Source organism: Lampetra planeri, chromosome 10 (assembly GCF_965212315.1).
Source record: "Lampetra planeri chromosome 10, kcLamPlan1.2.h2, whole genome shotgun sequence".
Lineage (NCBI taxonomy): Eukaryota > Metazoa > Chordata > Hyperoartia > Petromyzontiformes > Petromyzontidae > Lampetra > Lampetra planeri.
Genome location: NC_136116.1, coordinates 9205438 through 9224534, shown reverse-complemented (window position 1 = coordinate 9224534; position 19097 = coordinate 9205438). Strand labels below are relative to the sequence as shown.

Below are 19097 nucleotides of genomic sequence, written 5' to 3'. Positions count from 1 at the left end.
ATATCGGGTGCAAACATTCATTTTTTGAGTCAGTTCTTTTGAAGCACAATAGATGCACGTGGAGAGAGAAACGTGAGTAGCTGATCCAATGCAATAATGGGACTTCTTTTGAAAGCCGTGGGAAGGTTTACAACGCCTATCCCTAGGTAAGCAGCTCCAGGAGTCGTCTTTCAAATGGCTGATTAGATGCAGAGCAACTCCAATTTCACATCCAAGTAGACAAGCCAAATAACCGTGTCAGGATCGGGCATTGTGTCGTTAAATGTATGGTTTGTTCTGGATGACCAGTCGCACACTGGAGCGTTTTTAATTGTCCATTTGTGGATCAGGTATTCGCACCTGCCATGCTTTGCGCAGATGCGGTTAAGGGTAGACCATGAGCTATGTCGAAGCTCAAACCCAGGGAACTGCATTGCCGTGAACACGCCTCACTAGGAAGCTTTATCAGCAGCAGCTGTCAGTACTGTTGGATAAAGACGTTCCCCAGCTGTAGACATGTTGCAATACTGTAAAGTAACGAACCCCTTAGCACCTGCGTGTGTACTGAGCAAGTTTCGCACTGTTCACGAACAATTTCATTCTCTGCGATGCCACCTGCTGACCGTTGTCTAATAATTGGCATGGGGCGTTAAAAGTATTGCCACAGAATTCATGTCATTTGTAATGCTCTGCGGCTTTGACTTGTCAATGAGTCCTTTAAATGTTCATTCCCCACTCATTCCCGCAGTACTTGGAGTGAATGTTTGCCTTGGCGTTGTTGAAAGGTTAAAGGCTATTCATGGGACCCCCCTTAACCCCAGGGAATGATTAGTGTGCCACACTAGCCTTGTCTTTTTTCTACAAGGCATTTCACAAAGTGCATAAAAGACCAACAATTCGGCTCATTTGTGCCATCCCCATAGCCGATATGACCAATTCTGTTGGCTAATGGTGCTATATGTATGACATGTATCTATACTTTCAATAAAATACACGAGATTGAATTAAAAAAAATGTTTATTAAAGTACAGAATCACAACAATCCATTACTCCAAAGTAAATGTGTTACATCGTGTACTTCTCGGGGTTTTTTTTCAAAGTATATTATATTTTGAGATTAACCAATGGCACACGGATTGAAGCATTTGATACTTGTTCAGAAATGTCCACTCCTAAGGGAGACCTGTAAAGTGAGATATCACAAGATCACTTTCACGCAATGCATTACTTTTAAAAGTCAAGAGTTATGTGCCAGTGATGCCAACTCACCTGGGCTCAAATCGAATTCCACTTGCATTTGGAAGTATCCCGACATTGGCACGCAGTCTCTCTACACCATTCCTGAAAAAAAACCCGGTATTGAAGGCTAATGTTGCACAGTCTATCAGTTCAATGACATGACAAGATTTGAAAATCAATAACTCTAAATAGTAAGTGCTTACCATCCGATCATGATGCCATTGTCGGTGCAGAGATGTGGGGGAGGGCAGATGACAGAGAATCCTACAGCAGTAGCCACATGCCCTAAAGCTTCCTTTATGACGCTGTTGCTTGCCACACCACCTGACACCACCTGTGGGCCCACCCAAACGTACTTGTTTAACATTTTGATGACATTTTTTGACGGCAGCGTTTGTGGTAAATCCAAAAAATTGTATCAAAACACACCAATGTTGGATTGTCCGTAGGGATGAGGGAGTTTTGCAGACAAAACACCATTGCACGATGGGTGCGCTTGGCGATGTGTGCTGCCACAGTGTACTGAGTAGCCGCTGCGATGCTACTGGCACACTCTAATACTTGTCCTTCTTTAATTCCTGTAATGATGCGTAAGAACTTGCATTGTTATCACAGATTCAACAGTTCCTGAACATGAACCAAATACAGCATATTCACTCAACTGCTATTAGGACAAAAAGAGTCATACAGTGTGCATTTTAGTCTTTCCCCTGCATCTGGTTACCCTCTTCAAGTTCCTTTTGCTTTATTGTTTGGCTGACTTGGGTGCGAAGTCCAGAAAATGAAAAGTTACAGTCCCTGTACTTTTCAAGAGGCTGTTTAAAATGAAACGCCATTCTGTTCCCATCTCTTGAGATGTGTTCCACGGCTTGACCACCGCTCATTGCAGAGAGCTCTGAAATATTATGCAGCGATAAACGCCTGGCAACCTGCAGAAAACAGAAATAATGTGTGTTGTAAAACACTTTGATAAGAGTTGACAATTCAATGATTGTACATTTAAAAGGCTGCTACATTTTTTTAATGAGTTGAAAATATATAAATAGATTAATGTTTTAAAATGCAACACCCAATATCTTACACTCCTCACAATCTCTTACCACCTCCATCCAGTAAGCTCCTAATCTTCTAATCTCATCCCACCATCAAATGTTCTCTCTACTTCTCTTAATCCTTCCCTCCATCAGCCCCTATTCCCTAGTTAATTTTACCCATCTATTATAGCATGTGCTAGCTAAATGTAATACCCACCAAAACGCAACACCATTGCTTCATAAATCGCCACAGCATATAAAAAATATTTCCACATGTCAGCACCTTGTCGAAGATATCTCCAGGTGCCTCATCCAGCGTCTGCCCGAGCCGGAGGAAATCATTGACCCCTCGCGCTACAGCAAGCAGGCAGTGCCCACCTGACACAAGCAGCACCAGAAATGGGAACTCCACTTGCTGCATCATCCGCACTGTCAGTGCATGGGCCTGACCACATAGAAACAATCGCACGGGATACCCAGAGAGGAGAGAGAGAAATACATTCAATACATATTGTGGTAAAAAATGCAGCTGAATCGACGCAAAGAGGCCTTTCATCAGAAAATGGCAGTTGAATGTGTCAATCAACAATGCTTATATTGGATAGTATCTACTATATGTAGGTATAAAGCAAAGCAAACTATCCCACAGGTAGGCACACTTTGGGTCATGGGAACTGACAAAGAAAATCCACACTTAGGAGCAAAACTAGACTGCCAAACAATGCAATAATAGTATAATCATTCATAAGAGTGCCAGGTATGAGGCACGTAACAAACGATGTATTAAAATGTATTCTTGAGTTCAAAATACATGCATTGGCTCATGCATGGCAGAATAGTTTGATTACAGATTATGTAAATGATACCCCAAATTAACTGCTGGTATTTCAATAAGGTAATTAGACAAAAACAAAACAGTGCAAATTAGGCAGAACAAAGAAGTACGAGACATACACGCTACTTCTCGCATCAAATCACGACCACGAATTATGAAATATTCTCCAAATCTCTCGGGTTGGGGGGAGGGGTCAATCGTAGAATGCCCACTCGGACCAAGTGATGATGCCTTGTCCCAACAGCCCTTGTTTACACGCAAGTGCACCTCCATGTGGTGGATGGGGATGAATTTGACGTGCGGCCCGGCGCGCTCCAGCAGCAGGGCGCTGTGCTCCAGCCCCACGGTCAGACAGAGCGCCAGGCCGGGCCGCACGGAGGTGGCGATGGCGTGCAGGTGGCAGAGGCTCGCACCGCTGGCCCTCAACGCCTCCTGCACCACCCCATCGATGTGCTCCCTGTGCAGCTGCTGCGCTAGCGTCGGGATGATGCCACCATTCCTGGTGGAAAATAAATACAGGGAACGCCACTACTTGAACATTCGACTTAGGAGCTTTCAGATATATGAACAAACCTGTCCGTATGTCCAGTAGCCTGTTCGGACCGAGTGTTGTAAGTTTGAACGCCGCGCAATAGCTGGTGGTGGTGGCATCTACAGAACATGAGAAACCAGTGGCATCTACATCTGCACAACGTGAAGAATCAGTGGCATCTACATCTGCAGAACGTGAAGAATCAGTGGCATCTACATCTGCAGAACATGAAAAACCAGTGGCATCTACATCTGCACAACGTGAAGAATCAGTGGCATCTACATCTGCAGAACATGAAAAAACAGTGGCATCTACATCTGCACAACGTGAAGAATCAGTGGCATCTACATCTGCAGAACATGAAAAACCAGTGGCATCTACATCTGCACAACGTGAAGAATCAGTGGCATCTACATCTGCAGAACATGAAAAAACAGTGGCATCTAGATCTGCACAACGTGAAGAATCAGTGGCACCTACGTCTGCAGAACGTGAAGAATCAGTGCTACCGGAAATTGACTCATCACTCATGGGGGTTGATAAAACAATAAAAGTGTGTAAAAATATCGGTACCACTTTGTGAGGAAATCAACAGTGGCTGTACGATGGAGAGACTCGCCCCGTCATATGAACATGGAATGACCACCACGAGATCAAGGCTGCAAACATGAGCACCGCCTCAATGCTCATTTGAGCAAGAAACAACTTTTGTCTTTTTAAACGTACGAACATTCTTGCATTATCACTTTCAAATTACAGCTAATTTATGAAATCTGTGACTTGCAAGCAACCGCTACCGTGTGTGCAAAGCGAAATTACTGAAACGTTAAAACATGACATTATTATACAGCTACAACTTATGGAACATGTGTTTTTTTTTTCTCCGCTACAGGATATACTTTTACAACAAAACTGAAAATGCGTCCGTACGTGACATAAAAACACATTCCTACGGAGGGAGCTGGTAGGAGCGTTGGGTTGCTCGGTCAATGGCCAGGGTCAACGGCGGCGTGGTGTATTCCGCAAATATGCCCGATTGTGAGGGCGGGCACAAGCCGGCGTGAGTAGGTTAAACGTTGAGTTTTATAAGGGCACCACGGGGTGACCAGCTCCTCCCCACCCAGCCCCTCCCACCCAGCCCCCAACCCAGCCCCTCCCCACCCAGCCCCACTCTCCCCACCCAGCCCCTCCCCACCCTCCACCCAGCCCCTCCCCACCCTCCCCACCCAGCCCCTCCCTGCACGGACGAACGGACACAATAATCCCCTGTGGGCTGGCGCAACCAGGAGGTTCCTACCGGTATAAAACACAAACATCTATGAACGAGGCATTCCCATCACCTCACGTGAACCTCCTTCTGCGAGTGGAGGGCTTCGCCCAGCAGCGCGCCGCTGCGAGCGCACAGAACCGCCGCGCCCGTCTCGTCGCAGCTCGTTTCCAAGCCCAGTACCAGGCTAGGTGCACCGCCCGTGGTCACCGCTTGGGGCCTACGGCTCGCTCCACCGGACTCTGCCCGCGAGGGCGAACGGCAGCCCCGCGGGGCGACTAGTCGAGAGAGGCCGGAGACCGTGAAGCTCGCACGGCGCAGCGTTCGTGTGAAGTTGTTCATCGTTGTCGTTGTTATTGTCATTGTGGTTTTTTTGCTGATGTTGCCGTGATGTTACGATTATATGAATGTGTGTGTGTGTGTTTTAACTTTTAGGCGATTTTACGTTTGATGCTGCATTTGGATAAAATGATAAATGTTGCTCAGGGACAACTATGCTTTAACCAAGGACGCGGCGTTGATTGTATTGTGACAAGAAACCAGCAGAGGGCGGAGATGAGACATTCAGCCCCACAAATAGCAAATACAAAACATGTTCACGCTCATATGGGACTATGGTTGTTTTAATGGGAAAAGAACGGATACTACACTGTGAAATGATAATAAAATGTGTGTTACTCGCTTCAAAAAGTCAGAGTCTCTGCTTGTGCCCGCAGGCACATTTCTTGTGGTGTTGTTGCAAATTCTCAGAAGTATAAAATAAAAGTTGAAGCACCTTGTATATAGTACAGGACTGTATACTATCCGGATTATAAGATGCTCACTGCGAGGCCCGATTATCACTTACCTTAAGGCAACAATGACTCAATAAGCAGTGAAAATGAAAGCCATTTAATATATGGGGCACCCAGAGGCATAATGCAACAAGGAACATTGATGACTCTACTGTACTGATGAGCCTTAATGAAAACGAAAACCGGTCTAAAGTTGTGCCTGTTTCACTTCTGCCCGTTGGAATGTGGCCACATTTTATTCACGTATTGAGTGTGTGGTCTAAACCACAATGGCCACACATTCAGTTATTTCAAACCGGTGGTGTGGATAAGGCTTGAGAGCTTTTGTACATGCAATGCACACCGTTGAGTGTTGTTAAATATTTTTAGTTTTCACACTTTACGGATTTTCTGCCATGATGAGTGTTACGTTTTACAAATTTGACATGGAGTAAGGTAGAACATAGACAGGATATGTGTAATGTTGAGGAAAGTTGAATGTGCTGACGCTGCTGAACCCTGCGAAAGAGTCACGCACAGTGCAGTTTACCACAAGGTGAAGTCGTTGCAGTAAAATTGTAAGTGCCCTTGGTTGTGGTTAATGCTTAATTGAATGTGGAGTTAACTAAAAACCTGGACCTAAAAAAAATACGCATCGTACTCAGGTAATTCTTCAAGGGAAGTGGGATTATAATCTTGTCCCTAGAGTCACGTGGTGCTTGTCATCTATCCATACCTGATTGAAGTGGCTCAAGAAGTCACGAGTTCTAGAAGAGAGAAGAGATTTCTGAAACAACATGGAAAGCAATTGCCCTGTAAATTAATCACAAGCCATATCGCAGGGTAGCAAAAGTCAGAAGCATAAACACTGTAGAGAGAAAAGGACAATTAAAGACAAAAACGGTTGATTTCTGAAAGTAACAGTTGAAGCTGAAGAATCTGCAAAGAAAGGAGAATCCAAACTTTTTAGGATAGTCAAGGAACTGTGGTAAGTGGACATCATAAGTTGGCTTCATCAGATATCAATATTGGAAAATGATCTGGACTCATGGAAAAATTGTCAAACTCTGGAAAGAATACGTAAATTCCATTCTCAATCATCCGAAGCAAACAGTTGGACATTATTTCAGGAAACTTCTCTATCCAGATCTCAACATGACAATAAATTACACAACAAAATAATATGTTAGAAGGATTATTATTAAACTCAACAATGGCAACGCTGCTGGCTTACAATATATATACAAAATACTGAAAGCAGAATATGTATTGAGCAACTCAGTGACCACACATGAAGCACAAGAATGTACCTGTACCACGTGCCCATCACGTGCTGGCTTTTAATCCCCGTGGTAAAGGTTTTCGTATGCAGCTATCTTCGCTAAGTTCAATTTACAGAGGCCAATAAAAGATCAACTACCTCCTGTGTCATCTTGGCAGATGCGCTGCATGTGTTATGAGGTTTAGTGCCAATGTGAGGATTGATCTTTTGCATGAGCAAGCAAATTCAATGCTGCACCGAGAAGTGTCTCTACTAGCAGATATTTTTGGCCTACTGATTAAAAATGACCTAACGTCTTGGAAGAGATGAGAGTATCCACGCTTTACCCCACCGATCGAGCGACTAACTATGGTGTACCCAGATTTGAAGCTTTCGTGACTGCAAGGATCCATACTCTTTGGTTTTTTCGGTAAAGTCACGTAGGTTAAAAATGAGAAAACAAATCAATTAAATCACGACGTTTCGTTGCTGTGACGGTGCCACCTGAAGACGAAGGCTTGTGTTGCCTTCGAAACGTCGCGAGTTAATTTATTTGTTTTCTCTTTTTAAACCTACGTGACTTTACAGAAAAAAACAAAGAGTATGGTGTACCCATTTATACTCCTGGGTGAACAGAAGTTTGGAGGAATTTAACAAACTTGCTGATTTCAACTTCTGGCTGGGAGATCTAACCAGTGACCTTCGTATTGCAGGTCCAGTGTGCTATCCGTTGCCCCAAGGCAGAATTCATGAGCTTAATGTTGTGTAGATGAGCTTAATTCTAGATGAGCTTATTTTCTCATCAAATACAAATAGGCAGATTCATCTTTTGCAAGCCCCTGAACCAACAACTCCAGTGGATGTTCTAGATGCAAATGTAACTGTACCAATATATAATTTGTGTATATTGAAAGTGACTCTTAGTTTTGAAATTACAATATGTTGACATCCCTGTAATATATTACCTACGTGCATGCAGTAAACATTCTTGAGGAATAAGATCATGTAAATGTAAGTGTAACTGTGTTGAAAACTGACAATAGAGGTTTGTACTGCTTGCCACACGAAATCATATTTTTAATTCTCAGTATTTATTGAAACATTTTTCAGGACGTTCTGGATTTACAACGTTTAGCCAGTTCAATTCATGAGTGTTTGCACATTAAATCTCACAGCATGATATACGTTGCCCTGTTAAATTATGTTTGCTATTTATCTGAATGTATGCTTAAGCAGCATGTACATTTAGTATTGTATGCCACGTTTGGCTATTCGTACATTTATAACTAAGTCTACTGCGACGTAAATATATGATTCCACCACACGTGAGAAGGTGAGTGCACATGGACGCATGCAATATTTAACTCGCTGGAGTAAATGGAACACCTTTGAACCAACTAATGCTAGTTTTTTTTTTTATGAATCACGTTTACAACAGCACAGTACTTTGTATGCATTCTCTGTTACGTAGATGATGATTCATAGACGACTTCACAGCGATGGTCTGCCCGTCTAGGCATGCACAGTTTTGTCAGGGTATAAGTTTTCACAGTTTTGTGAAGAGTACTGTTGGGGTATAATTGGAAGTAACAATTTATTATCCAATACGAATATAAAATATAAGCTTGTTTTGTATAGTGTCTGTTCACTAGACCCGCACATTAGGTTTGCCACCTTTATTTCAAGAGAAATTCTCGCAACATGAGTTCCAGAAATACACATAGTGAAAGAGATTTACCTGCGGGAGATGCGAAGACGGTGACTTGCTGGGGTAAGGTCTCTGAATTCGATGTATCGTATGCCACATTGTGTCTTGTGGTGACTGATGCTTGTATTGAATATTTTGTCGGTTGCAAAGTTTTTTCGTATTATAATATGATGGAATAATGTATTTCTTGCACAGATTTTTTTTTACAAAATATACAGATAAAACATTTTAACGTATGTGGTTTGTGCTTTACCTGTGTTGTGTATTAAACGTTCCTTGTCTGCAGATAACACGTTGAGATTCTTGAGGTCCTCAAGGTTTCTCATTTACATCTGTCATGCATTGTCAACATGGGTGCGTTCTCTAATATTACATAAAACTGCTGTGCATATGAATAATACAAAAGTGTTTTTTAAATGCAAAACTAGTTTTTTTCTGTAATGAATTGCATGTAATAATGTACTGGAGGATATAATTACACAAAATACTGTGGAATCAGATATTTAAGTGAAGTCAGTATTAATTCAATATCCATTATTTAAGTTAAATCAATATTAATGATTTAATCTGTTATATCTTCAGATTGTTTTTTCATAAGTTTGGGAGCATCAGCTTCATATATGAAATAGTCAGATATATACTGTAATATAATAATGCATCGTCATAAGATCTTCTCTGCACGTTCCCCACTGGTGGTGCTGGCATAGACTAACAGCTTAGGGCCACTAGTAAGTAACTCAATTGTCCTTGGATTCATGACATAATAGGGGTGCACCAAATATTAGCTGGAACTCAGATGCTTGTAAACAGAAACATTCCCATAATGCTAATAACACTTAAAATAATTGTAATTAGCCTTTAACTTTATTTGTTTCACACAACAGTGCTACCATTTATATATGTGCATTCCTTACGATATTTGGAAGCCATTGGAGCTATGGCACTTTTAAATCTAGATTGAAACCAATTTCTTTGCAACAGATATTTTTGTTTGGTTTATTGTCCTTCCCCCGCACCTCCGATTATCACGGTTGGCAATGTACGGTGCGAAAGAAGTTTAGCATACATGCACCCAAACATATTAGAATATTTTTTTCAGAATCAGAATTTTTTTTTTTACTGGAGGAATCCGATGAGCTATGAAGCTCTTTTTCACAGCTGTCCAGTAGGTTTCACAGTTGTCCAGTTCGCAGATATCTGTGTAGAACTAGAACCCCTAAAGGGCTAGCACCACCACAGATTTTGTCAAGGGGGGGGGGGGGGTGGCACAGATCCTCACCAAACTCAAGTGACCGCACTGAGCAGAGCGCATGTGCGGTGGTGGTGGTGGCGGTTGGTGGTGGCGGTGGGTGGTGGCGGTTGGTGGTGGCGGTTGGTGGTGGCGGTTGGTGGTGGTGGTGCTGCGTGAGAACAGGGGGACCGCATGTGGCACTTCGCGGTGGCTCTCTTCCTCGTGGAGCTCTACGGGAACAGCCTGCTGCTCACGGCAGCCTACGGGCTGGTGGTGGCATTCTCTGTGCTGATATGCGGGGCCCTCATTGGCCACTGGGTGGACACCAACTCCAGGATCAAGGGTACTTGGTCATCAGCGGCGCCGTCATAGTTTGCTCAGTGTCATGGTTACATTCGTAGTGGTAGACAATAACGCGTAATCCATATGTTTTCTGTAATGCTTTTTTGCGCTAAATAGGGACCCATGGTTTATTTGCATTGTTCTTGACAATAACATCGGGAAACATGGCAGCATTTGTATAACAAGCCTGGCTCTTTTGATGAGACCCAGAAGATTGGAACCACTCTAGAGTTTGCTTGGTTAAACAAATGCTGCTCGATACCATTGATCTGGAGTTACAATAAGCCGCACTTAACACGCATTGTATTTATATGTGGAGGCACAGACTGGAATCCTGCTTATATACAGTATATCTTACATTACATGTACAGCCCTTCTGTCAATCCGCTGCTGGATGAAGGCCTGTTTGGCCACACGTCTCAATGCTGGTCAGTGGGGGTTGGTGAAGGTGAGGAGAGAGAAGCGCAGTCTCACAGTGGTGTAACAGCATGTGTGTTCTGAAAGCCGGAAAGGTCCAATATAAGCCACGATAAATCACTGCTGGATAAAGACCTCCCCAAGCCGCGTCCATTTCTCGTTGTCCTGCGATTTAGCAAGAAAGTAAATCTAGCACCCACACATCAGCTGGATAATGATTTGGCCACTCTGTCTACAGGAAAGCAACCCATACTGATGCCTACCTAAAACCTGACTCCCACCACCACCCATCCAAGAAGAATTCCTTCATCAAAACTACACTATAGAGCTCGATGTATCTCTGACCATGTCCTGTGCTTTATGACATTACCAGTGAAATGTCATACGGGTTCACCATTGTATGACTGTGTTGTTGTTTCTGTGTTGCAGTGGCGCAGACATCGCTCGTGATACAAAACTCCTCTGTCATTTTCTGTGGCATCGTTTTGATGATGATCTTCATGTATAGAAATGACATCTCCAACATATGGGATGGCTGGCTGATCGTAAGGTTCTTTGATATTAATACATTATATCTGTCTTATGAAGCCCTTAAGTTTAAAATATGCTTTGTAAATAATAGACATGGAAAGTCTGTAGTTTATGGTAAAGGTAACACCTTCATAAAGTTCATCCATTATACTTTTAAATGTGTGTGGTCAGGGAATGGGGAGGACAATGTTCAACTACATATTAATATGTTACTCCTTGAGATTACGACACTGATGTCAGTAATTTCTTTGAAGGCATGTAATGTGTCCGTTCAAAGAGAGTGTCACAGAATAAGCATTTTGGAGACTATAAAGGCAAAATGGTGCAATATTTGTGAGTAATTATTATCTGTTTAAGAACAAGACATTTCTAACATTTAGTACTAATGTTAACACATAGTCATTTAGGATGATTTACCTAAGCCCAAATCATGCTTCACGCACCAGACTTTGTCTAGTCTTGGAAGCTAAGAAGAAGTGAGCCTGGTTAGTACTTGGATGGAAGAATACCAAGTTTTGTAAATTTGGACTGCTAGCTGGCCAGGAGATGGTAGTACATAATTGAATTGAATGTAACTGTATCGAGCTTTGAATGTTATATTCTCGTATGCATGGGTTTTCTCTGGGTACTCTAGTTTCCTTCCACATTGGAATTGGCAAAATATCTCAATTCAAAACTTTATAGCAAAATGCTCCAAAGACGCAGTGAGGTTTCCTGAATGAAGGACATTATTAATTATATTTGTCACCTGTTCCGTATTTGGGCATGACAATGTCACAGAGTGGAACCGCTATTCGAATGATGTCAAAGCAAGACCACCAACCACTCAACAACAGATGGCTGGCTTCGTAACATCCAGCTAAAAATGCCAGACAGGTGTGGAGATTTAAACATCAACTCAATTCGAAGTGTCTTTATTGGAAGTGATGAAATCACAGAATAAAGCAATATGCCAGGATGTCTAGCCATCTAAACGATAATGTATGACGATGGTGGCAAGTGTTTTGCATGTGTAAAGGTATTACTCTGGTCCTGCATGCGTGATTGACACCGACTCAACAAGGTCTTCTGCTACGTGGTGGTGATTGGCACAGCAAACGTGGCCAACCTCGCGAGCACAGCCACCACAATCACCATCCAGCGCGACTGGGTGGTGGTGCTGGCAGAGGGTCACAGCGGACGACTGGCAGGTCCAATCACGCACAAAGACATAGATCCTCCCGTATAGCCTTACATATTGTTGATATTAGTGCTGTTCATTTATAGCCCTTTGGCAATCCACTGGGTGGTTAAAGGGCCTCTCCACATTGTATCAGTCATGGAGAAATTTACTAAACTTTACCATTCCGGATGGTACAGGTCGGTGGTAGTATTCGCCATTGATTTTAGCCATGGCCGGGAATCAAACGTAAGTTGTCTAGTTTATAGCACGATGTGCTCACCACCGTTTGACCACTTACGGTGCTGTTAGTGAGAAGTTGTAAAGGCAACAATAGCAACAATAGTTGATGTTTACACACCATGGTCTATATTTAAGGCTGAATTAACCCATTGGAGGGCCAGGACAAGTTCTGATACCACTTCTTGTGTATTGCTTTGGATAGCAACTCATAACGCATGTGCAGGTTTGGTAACCAAAGCACACTCTCGGGGTAATCTGTATGGATGTCTAAAATGCCTCAGCTGATTTTTTGAGGTTCACAATGAGATGATATCACTTGCCAGTGATATCGGCCGTGGCTGGGAATCGAACACAGGCGTCCAGGTTCAAAGGGCAGTGCTTAAATCGCCATTTTAACCCTAGTGAATCAGAAATAATGTCATTACCCATCCATCTAAATGCAACACTAATGCTGCCACCTATCCCGGCAGACATGAACGCCATTCTGCGGCGCATCGACCAAGTTAGCAACGTGTTGGCGCCACTGGCGGTGGGTCAGCTGGTGTCTCTCGCCTCGTCTTCTGTGGCCTGCGCCTTCGTGGCCGTCTGGAACCTCGGCTCGATGGCCGTCGAGTACTGGCTGCTGCGGCGTGTGTACCTCGCCGTGCCCGCCCTGGCACACAAGGGCGGCGCGGAGTGGCCCCCGGCATCCGCACTCGAGATGCAGCCACTGGGGGCCGACGTGACAGGTCAGACTCGTGTTGCTGGGACAATGGATGCCACACCAAGCCTCAGTGGTCGGGATGCATGCAGCTGGGTGTTAATTCTAAATTTGAAGCTTTCGTGACTGCAAGGATTCACAGCAGCCGCACCTTAACAACTCTTGGAGCCTCCCAGTTCAACCAGTCTACACAACAAAGGCTCATTCCTAGCAGCGGTTTCAGCCGCACCACCTCTACATAACAAAGGGCTCAGTCCCATTTACAGCAGCCGCACCTTTACATCAGCCGCACCTTACCAACTCTTGGAACCTCCCAGTTCAACCAGTCTACACAACAAAGGCTCATTCCTAGCAGCGGCTTTAGCCGCACCAACTTCACAATCATAATAATATCCAGGGGCCTGCCTTGGCTCCTCCCACCCTCAACCAGTATATATACAAGGACGGTTTTCTTGGAATTTCTCTCACTTGATACAGCTATCTTGCTGTGACGGTTCCACCTGAAGACGGAAGCTTGTGTTGCCTCCGAAACGTCGTGATTTTTATTTCATTTTTATTTTACTTTAAATATATATTTTTTTAAATTACCTACGTGACTTTACCGAAAAAACCTAAGAATATGCAGCTGGGTGCTTTGTGTGATCGCCACGTTGCTGATTTGACTCACAGCAGCCCCACCTGAAGCCAAGTCCCTCATCGGCAAGGGCACGGAAGAGGAGCCGCCTGCGCCCACAAGCCGCTGGCTTCGCGTCACGGAGCCATTCCGCACGCTGTGGCGTGGCTGGGTGACATACCGCCGGCAGCCCGTGTACCTGGCCGGTGTGGGGCTGGCCTGCCTCTACATGACGGTGCTGGGCTTCGACTGCATCACCACGGGCTACGCCTATACCCAGGGAATCTCTGCCTCGCTGCTCGGCATTCTCATAACACTGTCGGCGGTCGCGGGGCTCCTGGGCACGGTGGTGTTCACTCAGCTGCGTCGTGCCGTGGGGCTGGTGCGCACAGGGCTGCTGTCAGGCGTGGCCCAGCTTGCGGCCCTTTCTCTCTGCGCAGTGTCCGTCTTCGCACCCGGCAGCCCGTTGGACCTGTCGATCTCACCGTTCCGCTCGCTCGGCATGACGGGGGATTCTACAGATGCGCCCGTGCAGCACAATCAAAGTGAATTCGTGGCTTCCACGATGTCGAGTAGCGTCGCGCCCAATGCGACGTGGGACGATGAACCGGATTTTGCACCACCGGACTCCTACGTGTCCGTGGCCTTGCTCTTAACTGGAGTGATTGCGGCTCGAATCGGTGAGTCCGCAATAGCGTGATCAGTAAAGAAAGATAAGATGTCAAAAGACAAATAGGTCTTCTCTAGTAGCTATACCAGATGTTTGTACTGGGCTGTCTGAAAAGAAGTTTGATGCTTCGTTAATGATCAAAAAGGAGTATTCTTGCGATGTTACTGGGGTGTCACTCCCATATGTAATATTATTATGAGACTTGAGTGATATCACTAATACCCTTGAATGGAATTGGACAGACATTTCAATGCAGGACCCACCTGAGAATCTTAAGATAATGTGAGGCTTTCCCAGAAAAATAAATTTTCATAATTGTTTTTACAAAAAATAGCACAACAACAGGGGAGTATCTCGTTTATGACTAAAAGAAAATACATTTGGCATCCGCAACATTATTATATCGAATGCATGTTTTTTGCTCTAATTTCTGTTTAGTTGTTTTTGCTCTGATTTTCTTTTGTCATGGTTGTGCTTTATTTCATAGTAATTATCTTCATTTTTTTACGATCTGGGTTTACTTTCGCAAATTAGGCTATTCTGCTCCCGTGAGTTCTCACCTGATTACACAAACAACCTGGGACAGCTATTGTGAAGACGCTGCTATGTCTATGCCTTACAAGCTCTATACAGCATTTCCGACCTGAGAAGTTGACCGCATAACTGACTTCAACAGTTAAGCCAATTGCCGAACACCCCTTTTGCATTGTAACGAGTCTCTCGGCGTTTTCGACAGGGCTGTGGTCGTTTGACTTGACGGTGACGCAGCTGGTCCAGGAGACGGTTGCGGAGCACGAGCGCGGCGTGGTGAGCGGCGTGCAGAACTCGCTCAACTACCTGCTCGACCTGCTGCATTTCACGGCAGTGCTGCTAGCGCCCGAGCCTCCTGCGTTCGGTCTGCTCGTGCTGCTGTCCGTCGCCTTCGTCGTGATGGGCCACGCTCTCTTCCTGGCCTACGCTCACGGCACGCTCGGCCCTCGGATCTGCTCGCTACCTCGACGGCAAAGCCCCGACGGCGGGCAAGGGTCAGGAGACGGAGCAGGCAGGAGCAGCTGTTCGTCTTCATCTGCTATGGATATTGGATGTGATGGGGTTAAGGAGGATGGCGCAACAGCAAATAGTGGTGGTGTTGGTGGTGAAGTACGCTCATCGGTAAATTCCGTATAAACAACCACCAGCCTGTGGATGGCTTCTTGCTTTGAGAAAACGGTGCAAAAAGGAGTGGAATTTGGTGGCACCCCTGTGTTCTATGCTGCAAATTATATTGGCAGCACCACAGTAGCATCTAAAGTTCATGTAATATTATACATATTCTTTGGATCTTTCGGTAAAGTCACGTAGATAGAAAAAATAAAAGTAAATAAAAACTACGACGTTTCGATCACAACACAAGCGATCGTCATTAGGAGGATGACGTGACTTTACCAAAAGATCAAAATAATATTAATTCCTGCAGTCACGAAAGTTTTAAGTCAAAATTTAATATGATGCAATTTTTAACTAATAATTCGTCTAAATGTGACCACATTTTCAGGTGCTGTACAGAATCTCGATTTTTTACAAGCAACTGAGTCCTAGGCAGAGGAAAAGTGGAAGCTCTTTGGCGTGGACTTGAATAGGATCAGGGAGTTAAAGATTTGCTGGTTTAGCCAGGATGTTTCTGTTGCGCGTTATTGCTTTAAGATGTTCTCTGTTCATATTTTGTTTGTTGCGGTTGCACCCGACTCAAGAGTCGCATGGCTCACAGGGCTATACCTAATAAATGAAACTTGAAAACTTTAAACTTGAACAGCATGTATGAAAGGAGTTTCAGACGATGAGGAAACATTTTAATTTACACGTCATGGAGCAATGGATCAACAACATAGATTTTTGTTATTCATTTGTTAATCTAACCACAATAAAAACAACAATTATGGTGCTGAAATAACTCACTGATTGTTACCTTAGTCATTGCTCTTGCTCTTTAACTATGTTTGTGTTTACAATAAAAACAATAAAGAAGGTGTTGGTTCAGTATTTTTAATTGTAATTGTAATCGATGTTCATGAACGATCCCGTTACATTGAATAGCACAAGAGCTTGTCACTAAGTTTAATTTGTTCAATCAATGGTGCATATTACTCCATGTTTACAAATAACCTTCAATTTACAATAAAAACTTGTTTCCAGTGATTGCACTTAAAATATAGAGTACATTTGACTGTTTTAGACTACAGTATGTATTACGATTTCTAAGTATTACGTAATATATGAATAAAGTAATTATATCGTCAATGTATGGTGTATTGATTAAGATATTACTGGCCAGAGTCCCATCTTGAGAATTTACTTTATTGTCAGTGATGGAAACATCACATCATGTTTCCTTCAAAGATGTCATGAAAAATTACATTTTGAAGCAGTATATAAAGGTGGCACATAGCTCAGTCAAAGGTGAACCATTATACTAAATGAAAAGAGTATTGCCATTATAACTTTATTGGTATTGTATTTAAATTACCTTAATAACACTACACACAATTGTACTACTTGTTGAACGTACGTGTGAATGAGAATTTCTTTGGCAATTGATACAATATTTGCCCAAGGCTTGATTATTTATTAGCTTCCATCACTCTTATAATCACACAACGCATGACACAAATTGAGCCTTGTGTGTACGTTGAACTTCTTTCACACTGTACGTACCAACCGTTCATGGTCTGCGTTCAGAAAAGGCCCTATTTTTTCAATGCCCGCAACTACGCTGTGACTTTCTGTGCACAGGTGTGCGTCCAATTACAATCCATGTCCTTTCTGTAATAACCAGGAGAGAGCTAATTAATTCCGGATTTCTAAAATTATACATTAATGCGCTAGAGCAGATGATGAGTATTTCACCAATTATTTAAGCACCAATAAAGCGAGGATAATTGAGTCACTTATTTCAATTTGCCATTGCTGGGTGCGGAGAACACGCATTATATTCATACATTTAGCAAGACTATAGTTGGTCTGTAAGCGATTGCACGAAGCGCGTTTATATCGTGGTCATGCGGGAGGCCTCAGGAAATCTTGCCTCTGATGTCTGGGCACGACCAATTTGAATCTCTCTCAAAATAAAGTCGCCTTGGGCTCTCGGGTCACGGTTTATTTTTGAAAGAAACTTTATCATATGCCTATGCATCATGAAAACAACTGAACAATCACGCGCTTTCAACTGTGTATATGAAAAATAATGAAAACAAAGCAGACCCACGTAACGTATGGGCCTAAACTGCCATCGGTACCAATTGAAGCAACACAGCTCAAGCAGTGAATTAATGTGATAATACCAAAGTGTCGGTAAAGGTGTCACCCTTCAAATGTCTTGCTCACATTACTTGTTGGCATGAAGACCTCCATTAGATGAGGCTCCAGAGGGCTCATCTTGAGGGAAATGTTGGTCTACTCTTTTACACTCAACCAGACGTGTTGGAATCGGTGGGAGGACCTCCACTATACCCGAACCACACATTTTGGTGTACCCATTTATACTTCTACATCTTCGCAACACTGACCTGCAATAAACTGTGCATGCCAACACAGGGGTATGGTAAGTGCTAAGCACAGCATTTATTCTGGCGACTGCAGTACAAGTATATAACATATCATGGAGCAATTCATGATGCTAGTATAATAAAGTGTTTGCAGAAAAAAAAACGTGAGTTAGAACGGAATCTTTGTAACAAATATTTGTTTTCACTCAGCAAGTTACATGAAGGTGTGCTGTAAAGAAACATCTTCGTCCCATTTCTGTCAAATATATGCTATCACTAAGGGGGCAATGGTGATTTCTTCAATTTACTTTCAGCTGTAAAACCCAACCATACATCTTAATTGCTATGTTTGCATTTGTATTGCGTTATAGTAGTCAATTTCTCAACTAATTGTGCATTACACATTTCTGGGTAAAATTTTTTGTTACGATGGCGCTGCAAGGGAGTCATTACTCTAGAACTTAACATTTGGACCCCAGCCCAAACAATTACCACCTTGACCCAAACACTCACCTTTATAAAAAAAAATAACACCACAGTTCAAACAATCCACGTGAAGCAATTTTATTTTTGGATCACTACATAGCCATTCTATGGATTTTATCACAAACAAAAGTCTTATCTTTTTTTTTTCGGGTAATTTTCCCAAAATGTTTAACTGTTTGTGCTATCGGTATTATATAATGAGCTGCAGCATCTTTTCGGATCTATTAAGAGAGCAGTGTGACCTTTCATGTTAGAGAACATCCCACAGAAGTGGATATCACGGATTGATCTCGGAGATTCTCGAGGGGCCTCTGTAAGGGGGTAGCACTTTCGCACTCATTATTAAATGCATATTGTCTGAGCAGACCGCGATTTAAAGTAAAATAAGGTTGGCTAAGAAAGAGGTGACGGGCATGGGGGCGAAGACTCGGTGGTTTTTCAATTCATAATCTCATAGCCCCTAGGCATCGATACAACTAGAGGTGGAAACACTCGAGTGGGATCAATCTCTTAATATGGTCAATTAACTGAGATATGCTCTCAGTACTGCAGCATA

The 19097-nt window shown here is 43.3% G+C and overlaps 2 protein-coding genes across 2 annotated transcripts; one reads left to right on the top strand and one right to left on the bottom strand.

Annotated features, from left to right (window-relative positions):
* Positions 1–978: 978 nt before the first annotated feature.
* OSGEPL1 (O-sialoglycoprotein endopeptidase like 1) lies at positions 979–5419 on the bottom strand. Its single transcript, XM_078598214.1, has 8 exons — positions 4960–5419; positions 3355–3586; positions 2536–2697; positions 1943–2147; positions 1648–1796; positions 1422–1552; positions 1249–1320; positions 979–1162 (listed from the first exon to the last, which is right to left on the bottom strand). Exons 1-8 carry the CDS (start codon positions 5247–5249, stop codon positions 1084–1086), a joined length of 1320 nt encoding a protein of 439 aa, XP_078454340.1. The 5' UTR covers positions 5250–5419; the 3' UTR covers positions 979–1083.
* Positions 5420–8410: 2991 nt separating this feature from the next.
* Positions 8411–16811, top strand: SLC40A1 (solute carrier family 40 member 1). Its single transcript, XM_078598212.1, has 8 exons — positions 8411–8691; positions 8915–8982; positions 10043–10202; positions 11048–11163; positions 12213–12339; positions 13022–13279; positions 13921–14544; positions 15271–16811. Exons 1-8 carry the CDS (start codon positions 8622–8624, stop codon positions 15699–15701), a joined length of 1854 nt encoding a protein of 617 aa, XP_078454338.1. The 5' UTR covers positions 8411–8621; the 3' UTR covers positions 15702–16811.
* The last annotated feature ends 2286 nt before the right edge of the window (positions 16812–19097 follow it).

Excerpts from the sequence above, each read along its gene's own strand:
- OSGEPL1 (XM_078598214.1), bottom strand. The coding sequence starts at position 5,249 with ATGACAATAACAACGACAACGATGAACAACTTCACACGAACGCTGCGC. Across the intron at positions 2,148-2,535 it reads CTGGAGATATCTTCGACAAG|GTTGCCAGGCGTTTATCGCT; the intron begins GTGCTGACATGT and ends TGTTTTCTGCAG. Across the intron at positions 1,163-1,248 it reads GGAATTCGATTTGAGCCCAG|GTCTCCCTTAGGAGTGGACA; the intron begins GTGAGTTGGCAT and ends CTCACTTTACAG.
- SLC40A1 (XM_078598212.1), top strand. The coding sequence starts at position 8,622 with ATGAGTTCCAGAAATACACATAGTGAAAGAGATTTACCTGCGGGAGAT. Across the intron at positions 10,203-11,047 it reads CACCAACTCCAGGATCAAGG|TGGCGCAGACATCGCTCGTG; the intron begins GTACTTGGTCAT and ends TCTGTGTTGCAG. Across the intron at positions 14,545-15,270 it reads AGTGATTGCGGCTCGAATCG|GGCTGTGGTCGTTTGACTTG; the intron begins GTGAGTCCGCAA and ends CGTTTTCGACAG.